At 33.3% G+C, this 14,809-nt stretch overlaps 1 protein-coding gene across 1 annotated transcript; it reads right to left on the reverse strand.

The window, feature by feature from the left end:
- Positions 1–719: 719 nt before the first annotated feature.
- On the reverse strand, positions 720–10,848 carry LOC128229865 (ethanolamine kinase 1-like). The gene is made up of 9 exons (XM_052941743.1): positions 10,643–10,848; positions 8,657–8,797; positions 8,268–8,389; positions 7,912–8,049; positions 7,283–7,425; positions 6,481–6,564; positions 4,790–4,953; positions 3,920–3,993; positions 720–3,585 (listed from the first exon to the last, which is right to left on the reverse strand). The coding sequence occupies exons 1-9, from the start codon at positions 10,790–10,792 to the stop codon at positions 3,510–3,512; spliced, it is 1,092 nt and encodes a 363-aa protein (XP_052797703.1). The 5' UTR covers positions 10,793–10,848; the 3' UTR covers positions 720–3,509.
- Positions 10,849–14,809: the final 3,961 nt, after the last annotated feature.

Below are 14,809 nucleotides of genomic sequence, written 5' to 3' on the forward strand. Positions count from 1 at the left end.
AGTGTGTGGAGTCCGAAGGCGTACTTTGACCAGCCCAATTGCGTTCATATCTTTAATGGGAATATATTGACATGATCTTGAATGGGAATATATTGACATGATCTTTAGTGGGAATATATTGACATGATTTTAAATGGGGATATTTTAACATGGTCTTTAATGGGGGATATATTGACATGATCTTTAATGGGGATATATGCTATGAACATTAATGGGGGATATATTGACATGATTTTATGGGGATATATAGCCATGAACATTAATGGGGATATATTGACACGATCTTTAATGGGGGATATATTGACATAATTTAATGGGGATATATTGACACGATCTTTAATGGGGGATATGTTGACAATCTTAAATGGGGATATATTAACGGTTTTTATGAGGATATATCAACATGATCTTTAATGGGGATATATTGCCATGATTTTTAATGGGGATGTATTGACATGTCTTTAATGGGGATGAAGGTATCTGTCTGGAATCAATTATAGATTTCTTTATTTTAAACGTAAATAGGCACTGATGTACGCAGCATCTGTTTAGCAAAGTGCAACTTCTTCATATTTTACAATCCTAGGCTTACAAGAAGTGGCGTTCTCAAGAACTTGTTCGGAAAATAAACATTAACATTTAAAGCCACATTATGTTGTAGAAAAATCCGTTAACTGAAGAATAAAACACGAAAGTGGTCAAGAAAGTAATACGGCGAGTATTGTTTTATTAATTTATTTTAATAAATATGTATTTAGACCCGTTAACGACCATATAATTAATACACCAATACAGTAACTGCACAAACCATCTGTAATACTAGTAGGGTAACTCTTTCATACAAGGTTTATAAGTAGCTCTAACCAGTTTTCCGTTCACATGTTTACGTTGTTTACATGTATAAAAGGAACTTCATTCTATGGGAATATGTCCACTCACTGAATGTGCAAAACACGGGATTATTAATATAGGTATAAAACAACATAATATTATCCTTGTTACACAAACGTCATGGTTTTGGTTAAATTGTGTTCATAAGGAATATATTAAACCAACCAATTTCTAAATTTGAAGTGTTTCGGTTTAAGATTCTAAAAATTAGTTTGTTTAAAGGGGAACAGTATTGGTTGAAGGTGCACAAAATAGGTTGATGTAAAAAACATAAAAAAGCAGTGAAATTAAAGAAACATTTTGACTTCAACCTAAATTGTGCCCCTTGAAGATATATTCCTTAAAATTCCACCAAAAACATGCTGCTGTTACAATATAATACAAAACATAACCTTATTGAACACTCGAACATTGTTTAAATATTGCAAAATAATTTAAAACATGTTTTTAAAAGCCTGCTAACTGTAAGCAAAAAACAATACTAAAATGGATGACTTACATGTAAGTTACCAAACATCATTCTGGATCATGTAAAACGATAATTGTAAAGCTATCAGAATATAGACAGTACGAGGCCTAGGATATAACATTTCAACTGTCCAGAAACAAACCTATTGGCCACATAATCACCTCATTTTGTGCTGAAGTCATTTGCAAATCGTTTTCGTTTGGAGTTACTAAAAAATTCTGGAGGCCTGATATTTTGTTTGTATTACCGGTAAGGTCATGTTCCTCATTATGTCGCTTTTGAATCTATGACTTGCCATTCCTGTCATACTTCATATTTTAAATAGAAATTCCAAGATTTAGTATTTACCTTCTTGCTACTATACATACACTTGACCCAGAATGGCCAGGAATAAAAACGCAGCAGATAAAAGGTGGGATTTATCACAGTAAATGGATAGATGTATATTTTTTCCATAACAAGCACACTACAAACAGATTTTTAAGCAAAAACAATTATCAACCTTAAAACAGTATTTTATCCACCAAAACCACATCTGTTTCAATGGAAATACAGAACCTTTAATGCTGCATTTCAGGATCCATATATAGATATCTAATTAATTATATATTATATAAAATTTACCCATTCAAGTTTCTTCACAAACATTGGTTGGGAACCTTTTGCCATCACCTATTTCACAAATGCTTAAACAAACAGATAAAACTAAATAAATATTACAATATACATAAAATACTAGTATAGCAAGTATGCTGGTTATACATAACAATTAAATACCTTGTATGTTAAGTGCATTTTCATATCCATTTAAAAACATGAACTAAAATCTACAGAATGTTAAAACCATTCACCTGAAGGTATCCCTTGTACAACTACATGATTTTGGATGCCTACTGACTCCGTATCAGATTGGTTCCATATAAAAGGGTTTCATGTATAGAGAAGGAATATGAAAAAAACATGTACTGAAACCAATGTTACAAATTTGCCTTTTTGCTTTCCAATTTAAGTTTAAATATAGAACAAACCCACAATCTCCATCATCTTAACCTACAGTGTGGTTTTAGTCAATTGTCTTGCATAGTAGTTATCATCAAGCAATATCCATTCAACTGATGTTGATACCTATATGGAGTTACCAGGCATCCAAATTAAATGTAACCTCCAATGGCTGGATGAAATGTCACACTTACTTGTACATCCAATACCTTAAATACTGACATATCGATAGCATTATATCCATTCTAAATTTATAGTAGGGTGACACTCCATATAAATAAAGTATCTTAATTATAATGTTGGTTTCAATATAATGCTGTTTGTCCTTTATAGAGGTCACTTATAAAAGTGATAAACTCATAACTGAATACTAAATAACCCTCTGGATGGCATATTCTTATAAGTTTGCTTTTATACAACAAAAATATGATAAAACACTTGGGCCTGTATTATAAAACACTTGGGCCTGTATTATAAAACACTTGGGCCTGTATTATAAAACACTTGGGCCTGTATTATAAAACACTTGGGCCTGTATTATAAAACACTTGGGCCTGTATTATAAAACACTTGGGCCTGTATTATAAAACACTTGGGCCTGTATTATAAAACATCATTTCACATGTTGATTTCTTGAATTGTTCACAGTCAAATATAAATATATTAAAAACAGTATTTTTTCCATTGGATTATACCAATTTATTTTAGCTCGATTTGAGATGAAGTCTGAGATTATAAGATCACTATCAAGTCCATTTCCTGTGCAGAAACCAGTAATGTCCTTTTTGAGAGGCCATGAGAAAGTACCTGGGAATCGAAAACCCACAACCGCCTGGGGGAGAGGTGGATACCTATACCACTAGACCACTTTCACCCTATTATTTTAGTCTATGAAAACAGAGTTTGTTCGACACTATGTGGAACTTATATCATTTGACAAGTGAGCTACTTAAATTATGAAAAGGACATAAGTTAGGAAATGACTTATGTTTTTTAATACAGGTCTTGGTTTTACAGCTGGTATTAACATTTCGGAAATAGGTACATTCTGTGTATCAATAACAGATATAGCATTAAAACATAAAAAATGTGTATGACAATGTTACACACTACAAACAGTAATTAAAACAAACACCTAAATATGTTATCATTATACTTCTTGTAGTCTCAATGCCAGAAATTCCTCTTTCCTGTTGTAGTATTCATTGAGCTTTAGTTCAGCATATCTGAAAATACACATAAATAACAGTCATATAACAGTCATTTACTTTGGACAGCAAAACTGAATCATTAAGCTACAACACCTCAATAAAGCTTTGACTATGACAGAAATGTTGCTGGCTGAATCAAGTTATAATGTTTCTTTCAATAAAGATGTTCACGAAAACAGTCTTATCTAAATAATTAAATCAGATATCTTTTCAAGTAGATAATATGTCCTTACTTCTATTAAAATCATTGTCACATTGATGGATGTAATCAAAAGTACATTTTTGTCCTTTCAATTTGCCTCTTATCATTCTCACTATAGAACCGGAAAATCCAAAATCCACAACTTACTCCAGGAAGCCAAAGTCAATGAGGGAGTTCCGCGCTTGAACGAGACCCCACAGACCCCAAAACATGTGAGCAGCCTGAAACATTAAACAAGACGTTGTTTTATTGACCTGGTAAGCCAAAATAGAACTGCATTTTTTATAAACATATCATACCAAAGCCTATTCAAATAAAATCTTAGTTATGAAACAGATACACATGTCATATATATTCAGTAGAAATTTGTTTCAACATGATGAAGTTTAGAATAACTATATAAACTATAAAGTTCATAATATGTGAAGACTGAAGATCTTGTAGGAAATAACTTTTCACAATTTGTTCAGGGGGTACAGGCAAACATATACAGTTAACTAGGTATTTAAATTATTTCTTTACCATTTAAGCTGTTAAAATATATCAAAATAATGTGTTGGATATTTAAAAAAAAAAACATTCAAACATTTAAATGTTTGACAAATAATCTTTTTTTAAGAAAATAAACCCTGCAGTAATTGTATTTTCTAATTCTTTATTATTTACATGAAAGGCCAAAATAGGTTGTAATTGTGTTGTTTTTTTATATTAATTAACATTAAAACATCTGCTTAAACTATACACATCATGCTAAATTTCACTGTGAAGATAGCATTTATCATAGATTAAGGGAGCCTTATCTGGTCAGCCCCTTGTTATTTAGTCTTTCCCTTGTGCACTTCTAGTTACCGTAACTCCTAGTGCACTTGAAGTTCACAAACTGTAATGTTTGGTCTTAACAGTATGGTATGAATGCAGGAAAAGCAGAACACTACAGCAAACTTGTTTTTCAACTGGAACAATATTTGATCAGAGAGAAGAGGCAACCTTTTTAGAATAGCAGAAAAGCAAACACACCAGAGTAAACTTGTTTGTGATGACATAGCACCTCTCAACATCAGCTTCTGTTACTGTATCTGACGCCCGGCCCTCTGATGCTGCCTTCTCCTCAAGGTAGTTCCTCAACCATCGCAGTTGGAGGGCCCGGTCTGGGTAGCGACTGAAGTCTACATCATCCACACCTGCAGGGCACAATAGGGAAAATTTATGAAGATAGATTTTGAATAACATGGTATCATCATTCATTCCTTGATAATATCATTCTTTCCTTTATAACATCATTTATTCCTTTGTAACATCATTCTTTTCTTGATAATATCATTCATTCCTTTATAACATCATCTATTCCTTTATAACATCATTCATTGCTGTTTAAAGGGACTATACACCAGATTGGCACAAATCTCAGGACAAATATTTATCAAGAAACGCCGCAATGCGACGAAACCAGGTTTTTAATGACTGACAGCAGAACTTCAGCCTGTGTCTGTTTTTCTATTTTTAAAAACAGTGACCTTGACCCTAGGGACCCCAAATGAAATCCATTGAAAGGTATCCATAAACTCTTCCTTTATACCAAGTTGTGTCAGGATATGTCAACCCTAACTTAAGTTTTTCAGTTTCAACCATTTTTCTATTTTTAGTAACAGTGACCTTGACCTTGAATCTAGGGACCCCAAACACAATCCCATGAAAGGTATCCATAAACTCTTCCTTTATACCTGGTTTGGTCAAGATATGTAGACCCTGTCTAAAATTATTCAGTTTCAACTGTTTTTCTATTTTTATTAACATTGACCTTGACCTTGACCCTAGGGACCCCAAACGCAATCCCATGAAAGGTCTCCATAAACTCTTCCTATTGACCAAGTTTAGTCAAGATATGTCATCCCTAACTAAAGTTATTCAGTTTCAACCGTTTTTCTATTTTTAGTAACAGTGACCTTGACCTTGACCCTAGGGACCCAAAACGCAATCCCATAAATGTGAAAACTGGCTAATAAAATGTTATCCCAAAAAATTGAAGTCAAGTGTTGTATCCACTGTGTTACGAAGGGTTACTCTAAACATTTGTAATATTTTAGCTATATACCTAACTTGGTAATAATCACCTGATAACATCAACTAGCCAATCACGCATAAGAATTAATTCTACTAAGTAGACATAAATCATTGTTTGGTTTATGAGCACTTGATAACATCAGTTATGCGTAATAACAGTATTGCTTGCTTTCTTACATCATTGACTGATAACAGTAATGCTTAACCATAACCCAATTATTTTTCTGCTAAAATCTTTACATGAATATTATGGTATTCATATCTAAGTTTATTTTAAACATTTCATTCATGTATTTTTTTTTTCTTCTTTTATACATTGCATTTAAAGCTAATGTAATCACTAGACAACATGGTAACATCTTGGTGTTCCATCAGCAGTGGGCTCATTTGTACATGTACATATCAATTGATGTGGGAGGAATTTAGACCATGATAGAAACATCTTTTATGCATGGGTTGTCTGGTGCACCTCAATATATCTCATATAATGTTCTTACTCAACTTGCACCAGGTGTTCATCAAAGAGCAGAAATCCCCATATTAATAATGCAATCACAGCATCTATTTAGACAGTAATCTTATCAATTAAGCATTCATCCATGCAGTAGAACATGAATAATACACTGGTAATGGAACAGCAGCTGTACCTGCGTATTCAGCGAAGTGGTTTCCCAGTTCAAAGTGCTCTGAGTTGTACATAGCATACTCGTGGTCAATAAAGGATACACGATCTGAAAAAGGAAAAAAAACAAACCTGTTTTCTCTTGCCAAATTAGAAATAAAGTATATTACATGCATCAGCCAAGGCCAAGTAGACAACTAAAAGGATCTTAATTAGATAGATGTTAAATTTTATTTATATTAATTTCAGATTTTCATTCAAGTTTTAAAACATGTTCATGCTTTACCAAATCATGAAATGCCCCGATTATTTCCTTCCATAACTGAAGTATTCATAATCACCCCTTTAATCAGAAAAAAGTTGACCCTTGAATAGCACTTATATAAGGTCATCAAAGTCTATCATTTCCTACATTTGTTTGTACTTAAAAGCCTACACTCAGGTTATGTGAGGGAAAGGAAATATTTGGAAGAACTGATAATTTACGGTCAAATGTAAGTTATAAAAAAATCATTATTGAAAAACAATTTCTAAAGGGTAACAATATAAAAAAGTTTTTAGTTGCTGAAAATCTATTTTTTTTATTTTGAAAATCTATATTTGAAGTCCATTAAATTTTAGATACTTTTGTACGTCCAAAAACAACAGACATATCAGGATTTCCACATAATGTTTAAAATAAAATGCCATACAGACATAAAACAAACATTCAAAGCATCACAACAAGACAAAGACTTTACAAACCTTTCGAAATAAGAATTTGTACATCAACAGATACTTTAATTACCATGAACAAAATGTTACAAGTAGACCAACTGACAACTGACCTTGCTCTTTGTTGTAAATGATATTTTTAAGTAGAAGATCATTGTGACAGAACACAACCGGTGAGTTGAGAGGTTCGAGGTGAGAGCGGAGAAAATTCACCTCCTTTCTCATTGCTTCTTTTGACTTTACCAAAGTTTTTAACCTGCAAGCAGATGTATATTTTTATTTGTTGATAAAACATATATAGAATGTGTTGTTAATGTTGTCGATGTTTGCATCCAGTTCAAACGATGTGGCATTTAAACACCAATGTAAAGCTATCCTGTAAGATCAGAACAAGTGGATGCCTATGTGCAATCTTATTAATAGATAATAAAGGGCTATAACTCAATAACGATTTCAGCGAGAGTGAAGGGCCTTAAATGTAGATGCAATTTTACCATTAGAAACATATCACCTAATTTAAGTGTGATAATTTTTACTAGTATAAAATATTGCCTACAATCAACTTTTTGTATCATGTCTTCAAGTACAGCAAAAACAAGGCCATATCAAGTTAAAAAGGTAAGCTTTTAAGTTTGGTTAAAAATTAATCTTGAATTAAAATCACAAGCTGCTGTGTTTCCATAATAGTAAAAAGTGCAGATTAATAATATGTTCAATTATTTACTATACACAAAATAAGAACCTCTTATTTTTCTCTGGATCTTCGAAGCTGTCTGGCCCGAGCTCCAAGAAGCGGTTTATTTTGTCCCAGAGTCCTGTCTTAACCTCACAACCGTCGGGGCGTATGCTGTGTACCGCTATCATCTCACATGCTATCAACCTGGAAGGATGACAAAACACACATGTGAAATGACCTCTTCCTGATGAGCAGTTGGTAGTACCATTTGGTAAAATTTTAAGTCAATCTTTTATTACCGGTACTCTTGAATTTCACTAGTCAAATCTATCAGTATTGTAATGGATAGAAAAATAAAGGTTTAAATTGATATTTCGAAAATCAACACAAGGTGGATCTATGATTGTGAATATATAGCTTACCTCCCAATGTGTTCATCCCTGACAGTGTCCACTTCTAGTGTTACTCCATGTGCAAATCCATAGGCAATCCCATTGTTAAATGATGCATAGAGGGGTGGGCACCTTCCTGCTGCATGCAAAATCTTCAATTGGAAAATATCTATATAAATAAATATGTTTTTTACATAAAGTTAATATTACTCAGCAAGGATATCACATGGTTATAAAATGTTACTTATGTTCAAATAATCCTATGCTATCCATATATCTGCATCTTTTGTAACAGGAGATGAAGACTTTCAAGACCTATTACATGTACATGTACATGTGTATATAACCTGTTTATGAAATAAAATTGAGTGTTCTTGCATTCTATATATTTGTTAGAATTACCCAGTCAAAATAGCAACCTGTATATTTTTCTTCTCCAGATCTCTGTCAATCATCAGCTCTGAATTCTTCCCATAAATGCGTATGAGGACAACATCCTCTTGAAATTTGCCATCCAGGTAATAGCCATACAGCTGGTTGGATATGCCTCCTGTGAATACCTGAAGAAAGCACAAGTGTATATATAAGTATGCATGGTCATGGTAGTAATCATAAATATCAAGATGCTGTTAATTTGAGCACCTTTACATGCACATTTATCTCTAGAAAAATGCAGCTGGTGCTTCAACATAGGTAAAATATAAAAGGTAACATTGATCTAAGTTAAAGCTGAACTTTCACAGATTGAACGTCGTGAAAACTTTTTTATTTTTTGTCTTGGAACAAGCCAATTTTTGTGAAAATCCATGGAAACCAGTGAAATAAGACTGCTGGCAAAAAATTTGATCGCAGTTCATTGATGTTTTACGCATTTTTCTTAAACCGCTAGTAACGGTTTACAGTAAGCTTAAATTACTTCTTGAAAGACAGCAAAATTAATGCATAAAAAATGCTGAATATCAATCACTATCAACTCTGTATACATGTAAGTCATAGAAACCAATACTGAGGTCAAAACAACTCTGGTGGCTATCAAGGTCATGACGCTTTGGTGAGAGGTGGACACCAACACTTAAACCACTCACAATCACAAAGAATATAGATTTAATCATAATTAATATTTTTTAATATTTTTGCTTCCTTTAAAACTGTTTAATAACAATACAGTACGGATATAAACTATATTTTTTGTGAGATACGAATATAGTAGTTAGTACTACTACTCATTACAGCTTTAAGTTCCCCAATTCTCCTATGATTAATTATAATTCTGATGGTGGTGTGTAAATTTATTAATTATACTTATAATTGACTACGCATGCTCTGTTTGGTATAATAGCTTGACACAGTCTTTAAAAAATAAGTTACAAACTTGTCAAAATAAAATAATGAGATTTGTACTTGACTTAGATTCCAGAGCCCATATTGACCCATCCCACTTTAAGTCCCTTAGCTGGTTACCGGTCCACAGAAGAGTTGAACAGATAATGTTGTGTCATGTTTTTAAGATAAAAAATGGCCTGTCTCCGGATTACATGGGTGAACACTTTATTTCGCAAGATTCTGTACATAATTATAGTACAAGACTTAGTCAAAAGGGTGGGTATTGTCTACCTAAAGTCAAAAGTCATGGTTCTAAGTCCTTTGCTTTCTCTGGAATTAAACTATGGAATGATTTACCTGTAGAGTTAACGGAGATCAACAGGTTACAAAGTTTTAAGGTTGCCATCAAAAGGCATCTTATGAACAGTATTTAAAATTGTTTTTATCTATTTCGGCTCAGGATTTTAAATTGTTTGCTAATATCTTTTTACAATTTTAGAAATGTGTTTTAAATCCTAGCTGCAAACAGGAGTGTCACTAAATCAAGATTTGACTGTGATATACATTTTTATGACTCAATAGTACTTTTACACATGATTATATTTAGGTCCGCCTCTCTGTGTCATGCCGCCAATACAAAGGACCACAATGGAAATAAGGGCTTGCCCTTTTTTGTGTTATCCTTGGTGTTGGTGTGTATGTCATAGTTTTCTCGTATGTGATATAGTATTTAATAATGATCATTATTTTATCCTATGTTATGTTGTTAACTATGTATATGCTTCCTATGCCGAAATAAATCTATCTATCTATCTATAACTCCCACTCGGGCAAGGCCCATTTGGTAAGTGCTCCAATAAGATTGTTAGTCTTTTAGCTTTTTGAAGCATACTGTAGTGCACTGAAGGTGTACTGTAACCCTGGTAAGAGCTACTGTTTATATTTCTGTTTAAATTTATCCCTATTTTTAATTGAAATAGGAGGGGCGTGTCTTTATGGGTGTGGCATAACATGCACTTTTCCCCTGTGATGGTGGTCACAACTGTACCCATGTGTACCTTGTACATGTATAAAATTCTTACCTTTGATTTCATAGATTCTAGCGGATTGGTTTTGGAAAACCAACCAGGCCGCACCGATTCCAGGACGCGCAAAGTTGACTTACAGCAATGATTGCGCTGAATTTCATCCGGAGATATGGTGACATCGACTTGAACAGGAGAGAAAGACATCTTTTATCAGCAAAACAAATGTACACTCTAGAGCATCTGTCAACTCCCGAACTGCCAATCGTAACAACTCGGCCATCTCCGGCAAGCTTCGAGATAGACATATCTTGATACTAGCCGAGGAGTTCCGATTGCCGAACTGCGGTGCGGGGTGATACAGGAATCTAGTGGATTTCACGTGAAATCCACTCAGAACTCAGTTATTTTAATTAATAATTTATTTTTTTGTATACATATTAGAAAGTGCCTCATGAAGGGTTTATATTTCAAATTTTATTGAAATTGGTCAAAAAATAAAGAAGTTAGAGCAATTTTTCGGAAATAGATCGGAAATCGAGGTGAAATCCAGTTTTCGAGAAGAGAAATCCACTCTTAATTTAACTCTGTTTTATTAATTAGTAATTTTTATTTTTTGTGTACATTTTGGAAAGAGCCTAATGAAGGGTTTACATTTCAAATTTTATTGAAATATATCAAGAAATGAAGAAGTTAGAGCAATTTTCGGAAATCGAAGTGAAATCCACATTTTGACAAGTGAAATCCACTTTTTCACCCTGTATACTGTATTTTTTTATTAAATAATTCTAAAATATTACTAAATCCTCAACAGATGTGCCTATACAGTATGCTGGTAAGGTATACGTTCTCAGTGCCAAATATCAATAACACTTTTAAACTTCGCCAGACATACCAGTACAATTTTTTTTTTTAATTCAGTCATTAATAGTGTGATTGAACCCATCGTGTGCTTATTGTGTTTCACCATTGTTCATTACTTGCATTAATTTGTTTAAGTTATTATGCCAGATGTCGTATCATAGTCATCACTGCTTTGTTGATGAATTTCCCGCTTTAAGTTCATGCATGATGCTGTTACTCCTTTGTTTATGTAATGGTAACGTGCGATATGCTTAAAACATATAAAGATAAAAATTAACAACATTTTTTCTCAACTACAGTGGGGTCTTATCTTTCAAAGTTTCGCCTAATCATATTCGACAAAATACAGTTCTTGAAGCTATTCTCGGATTTATATTTTATTCATTTAACATTGCTTTATATGTATTTGTTAAATAAATATATTGTTAGAGGTAGAATGGTTCTTATTTTTTGTTCATATCTGTACGCTAAAAAATGTCGGCACTTCCTGTTTGTTTGCGCTAAAATACACAGAAAATACCATGGGTTACTGTAGAAAATAAAATCTAGTAATATGAAATAAAACCTAAGCTTGATATATTTGTTTGCGTTCTGGTAAACCAGATGGTTCTCTTAGTAGGTAGAAAGGCGTTCAGTTTTTTTTAAGCATGCCATTGATTTGAAAGAATTTTGATTAACACCTGTGTTTACATTTTGATGTTGGAGTTACTATAGTTAAGACCTTTATCAGTAATGCATTGACAGTGATCGTGACAGACTCTTGATGCCATAAACAACAATACGCATTATAAGCTCACACCTGAAAAGGTGAGCTTTTAATGTCAAAACCCCGTATGCCACGTCGGAGCTTTCGGCTCAGCAGAGTTGAGATTAAAATTGAAATGAAGAGTATTTAGGTGACATTAAAATCGATCGAGCTGCCCTCCACAGACGTTGTAGATACACAATAATCTTTGAAGTAGTAGGTCGAAGTCACAGTTATCCAACGCATATGATTGGCATCCTATAAAATTAAGAATGCAGGACAAAATGAAAAATACCAAATAACGTTGAATAAAACGCGTTCAAATCAAAACATAATCCATTGACAGTGTTTATAGGCAAACAGATGCATACGGCCCGGTTTAACCCTTCTATACATGTACGTGACGTCCCTCCCACCGCCTCCAAAAAATAATAATATGAAAATTGAAAAGTAAAAGCAAAATCGGTGCAGCTTGATTCCTAAATGACAAGTAGTCAATAATTGTGTGCAAAACACAGGAAAATTACCACCATTCTCTGACATCAGGACAAAGGGAAAGGGTATGTATAGCAGGGGACTAACAAGCCAAACATTCCTCACACCAGTCCTTTAAGCGATAAACTCAAAATCAATTAGAATAATCATATTATTTATCGTAATTCTAAAACAGATGTTCGCAAAAAAATGACAATATATCAGTAAGATATTTTAGCAGGACCAAATAATTATGTGCTGTATGGAATCTTCTTTGAATCATTAATGGTGGAGTGTTATTCATTAAATAAATTCTTATTCTTAAATAAAAAGGTGTCAAACCGTTTAATCTGTGAAAATACAGCTTTAAAGCACACTTACTCTGATTCTGCTTCACACAAAAACTGCATAAAACTTCGTCGCCCAACATAAAAGGTGTTTAAACATGAAAAAATCGGCCGTATAATACCCATGTAAGTACAGTAGCGGTCGAAAAGATAAATAATGCAAATATTCAATAACAAATAGCTAAAAAAGGTACAAGAATGGTAAACTTGGGCCGATACACACAGTTTCAAGTCACGCAATTTTCTATTTTTGCTTTGTAAACAATCAATCGTTATGCTTATACATTCAATAACTTTTTTGTAAAGGCCTCTAGAAACATAGGTTAAAAAACGAGAGAAGCTTACACGTGTGGTCTCCGGGTAGGCGTAATTATATTGCGAGAAAGGTGATATAACTTACTTACCAGGTGAAAATACATCCTTGAAACACCGAAATTCCTTTCAACGCCGCCATTTTATTCGGCTTCACACAATTTCCCTCACTTAAAATTCGGCGAACACATTTCACGTTGGACCCCCTGTATAAGTATAATAAGTATAATAATGATATAGTAATACAAATAGAAACAATGCATGAATACATATAAATCAATTTTGCAAGTTAACTCAGTACTTCAGAAATTCTAACATTTTCGTTGAAGTGACACTCGTACGTATTTGTAATCGATACAAACATCAATTTCGAGTAATAAACCTTTAATTTTTTACTAAAAAATGCATTTATGCAAATTATAAATTACTGATATCAAGATTGTAATCGTGTATTAAATAGCTGAGTACATGCAAAAATATTAAATGACTGGTGAATGCTAAAAGATTTACAGTGTTGGTAGAAATATCGTGTGTTTTTTTTCCTCACTTTTCTTTCAACACGGTGTCCATTATGAGATGTGTATTTATCATGTTTGGTAAGTAAAAAAAGCAACAACATTAATTGTAGTATAAATCATTTGCGAGTAATTGTGCATCTTTAACTATTGATTTTGTTGCAGGAGATGCACTGCCACGACCAGTTGTCTAATGTATTTCTGCCATCTGACTGATCGTCTATTTTTAATTTTATGCCGACGCATTTCATGAGGAATCGTTTGCTGCATTTTCTATCATCGCAAATAACTAAACTAACCGTCGGACGAATTCTGGCATTTCAAATGAATAGAATGTTTTCATTTTGAAAGTCTTAGGGATACCAGAAAACGCTGCCGATTGCGACTTTTCATTATTTTAGGAAACAGTTTGTTTTTTTGATTTTCTAGACGGCTTACTATATATATATGTTCCCTCATTTCACATACAACGAACCTATTTTGCATTTACACCACATGGGCCAAAGATTCGCGGAAAAGTACACTTTTTGTAATCCCATCTTAGTGATTCGCTGTCGGAGAGATGGTGCTTATCATGCAAAATCCTTTTACCTACAATGTACATGTACAACACAAACTATAAAGTAGCGGACCGGTTTACAGGAAACCCCGAAGACGAGCACTAGAGAAAACATTCATAAATTTCGAACAAGTAATTGACTGAGGTGAGGTGCATTTGTCCCGTTTCATTGACTGCAGAAAGTTGTTTTCACCGAGGTGAAGTTGAATATCACTTTTGGTGGTCAAATTAACGGAGGAAATCCGCCAAAAAGTCTGTTCATTATGATTGATTCATGTTTCTAAAACATCTAGGAAATCGATCAGGCAACTTTTCTTCACCTCAAACTATGGATTTTTAGATAGTTCAGCAACATATTTTTACCTCTTAAATTTCAAACCTTGTTTAAGAATGCCACTGTAACAAATT

The sequence above is a fragment of the Mya arenaria genome, chromosome 4 (assembly GCF_026914265.1).
Source record: "Mya arenaria isolate MELC-2E11 chromosome 4, ASM2691426v1".
Lineage (NCBI taxonomy): Eukaryota > Metazoa > Mollusca > Bivalvia > Myida > Myidae > Mya > Mya arenaria.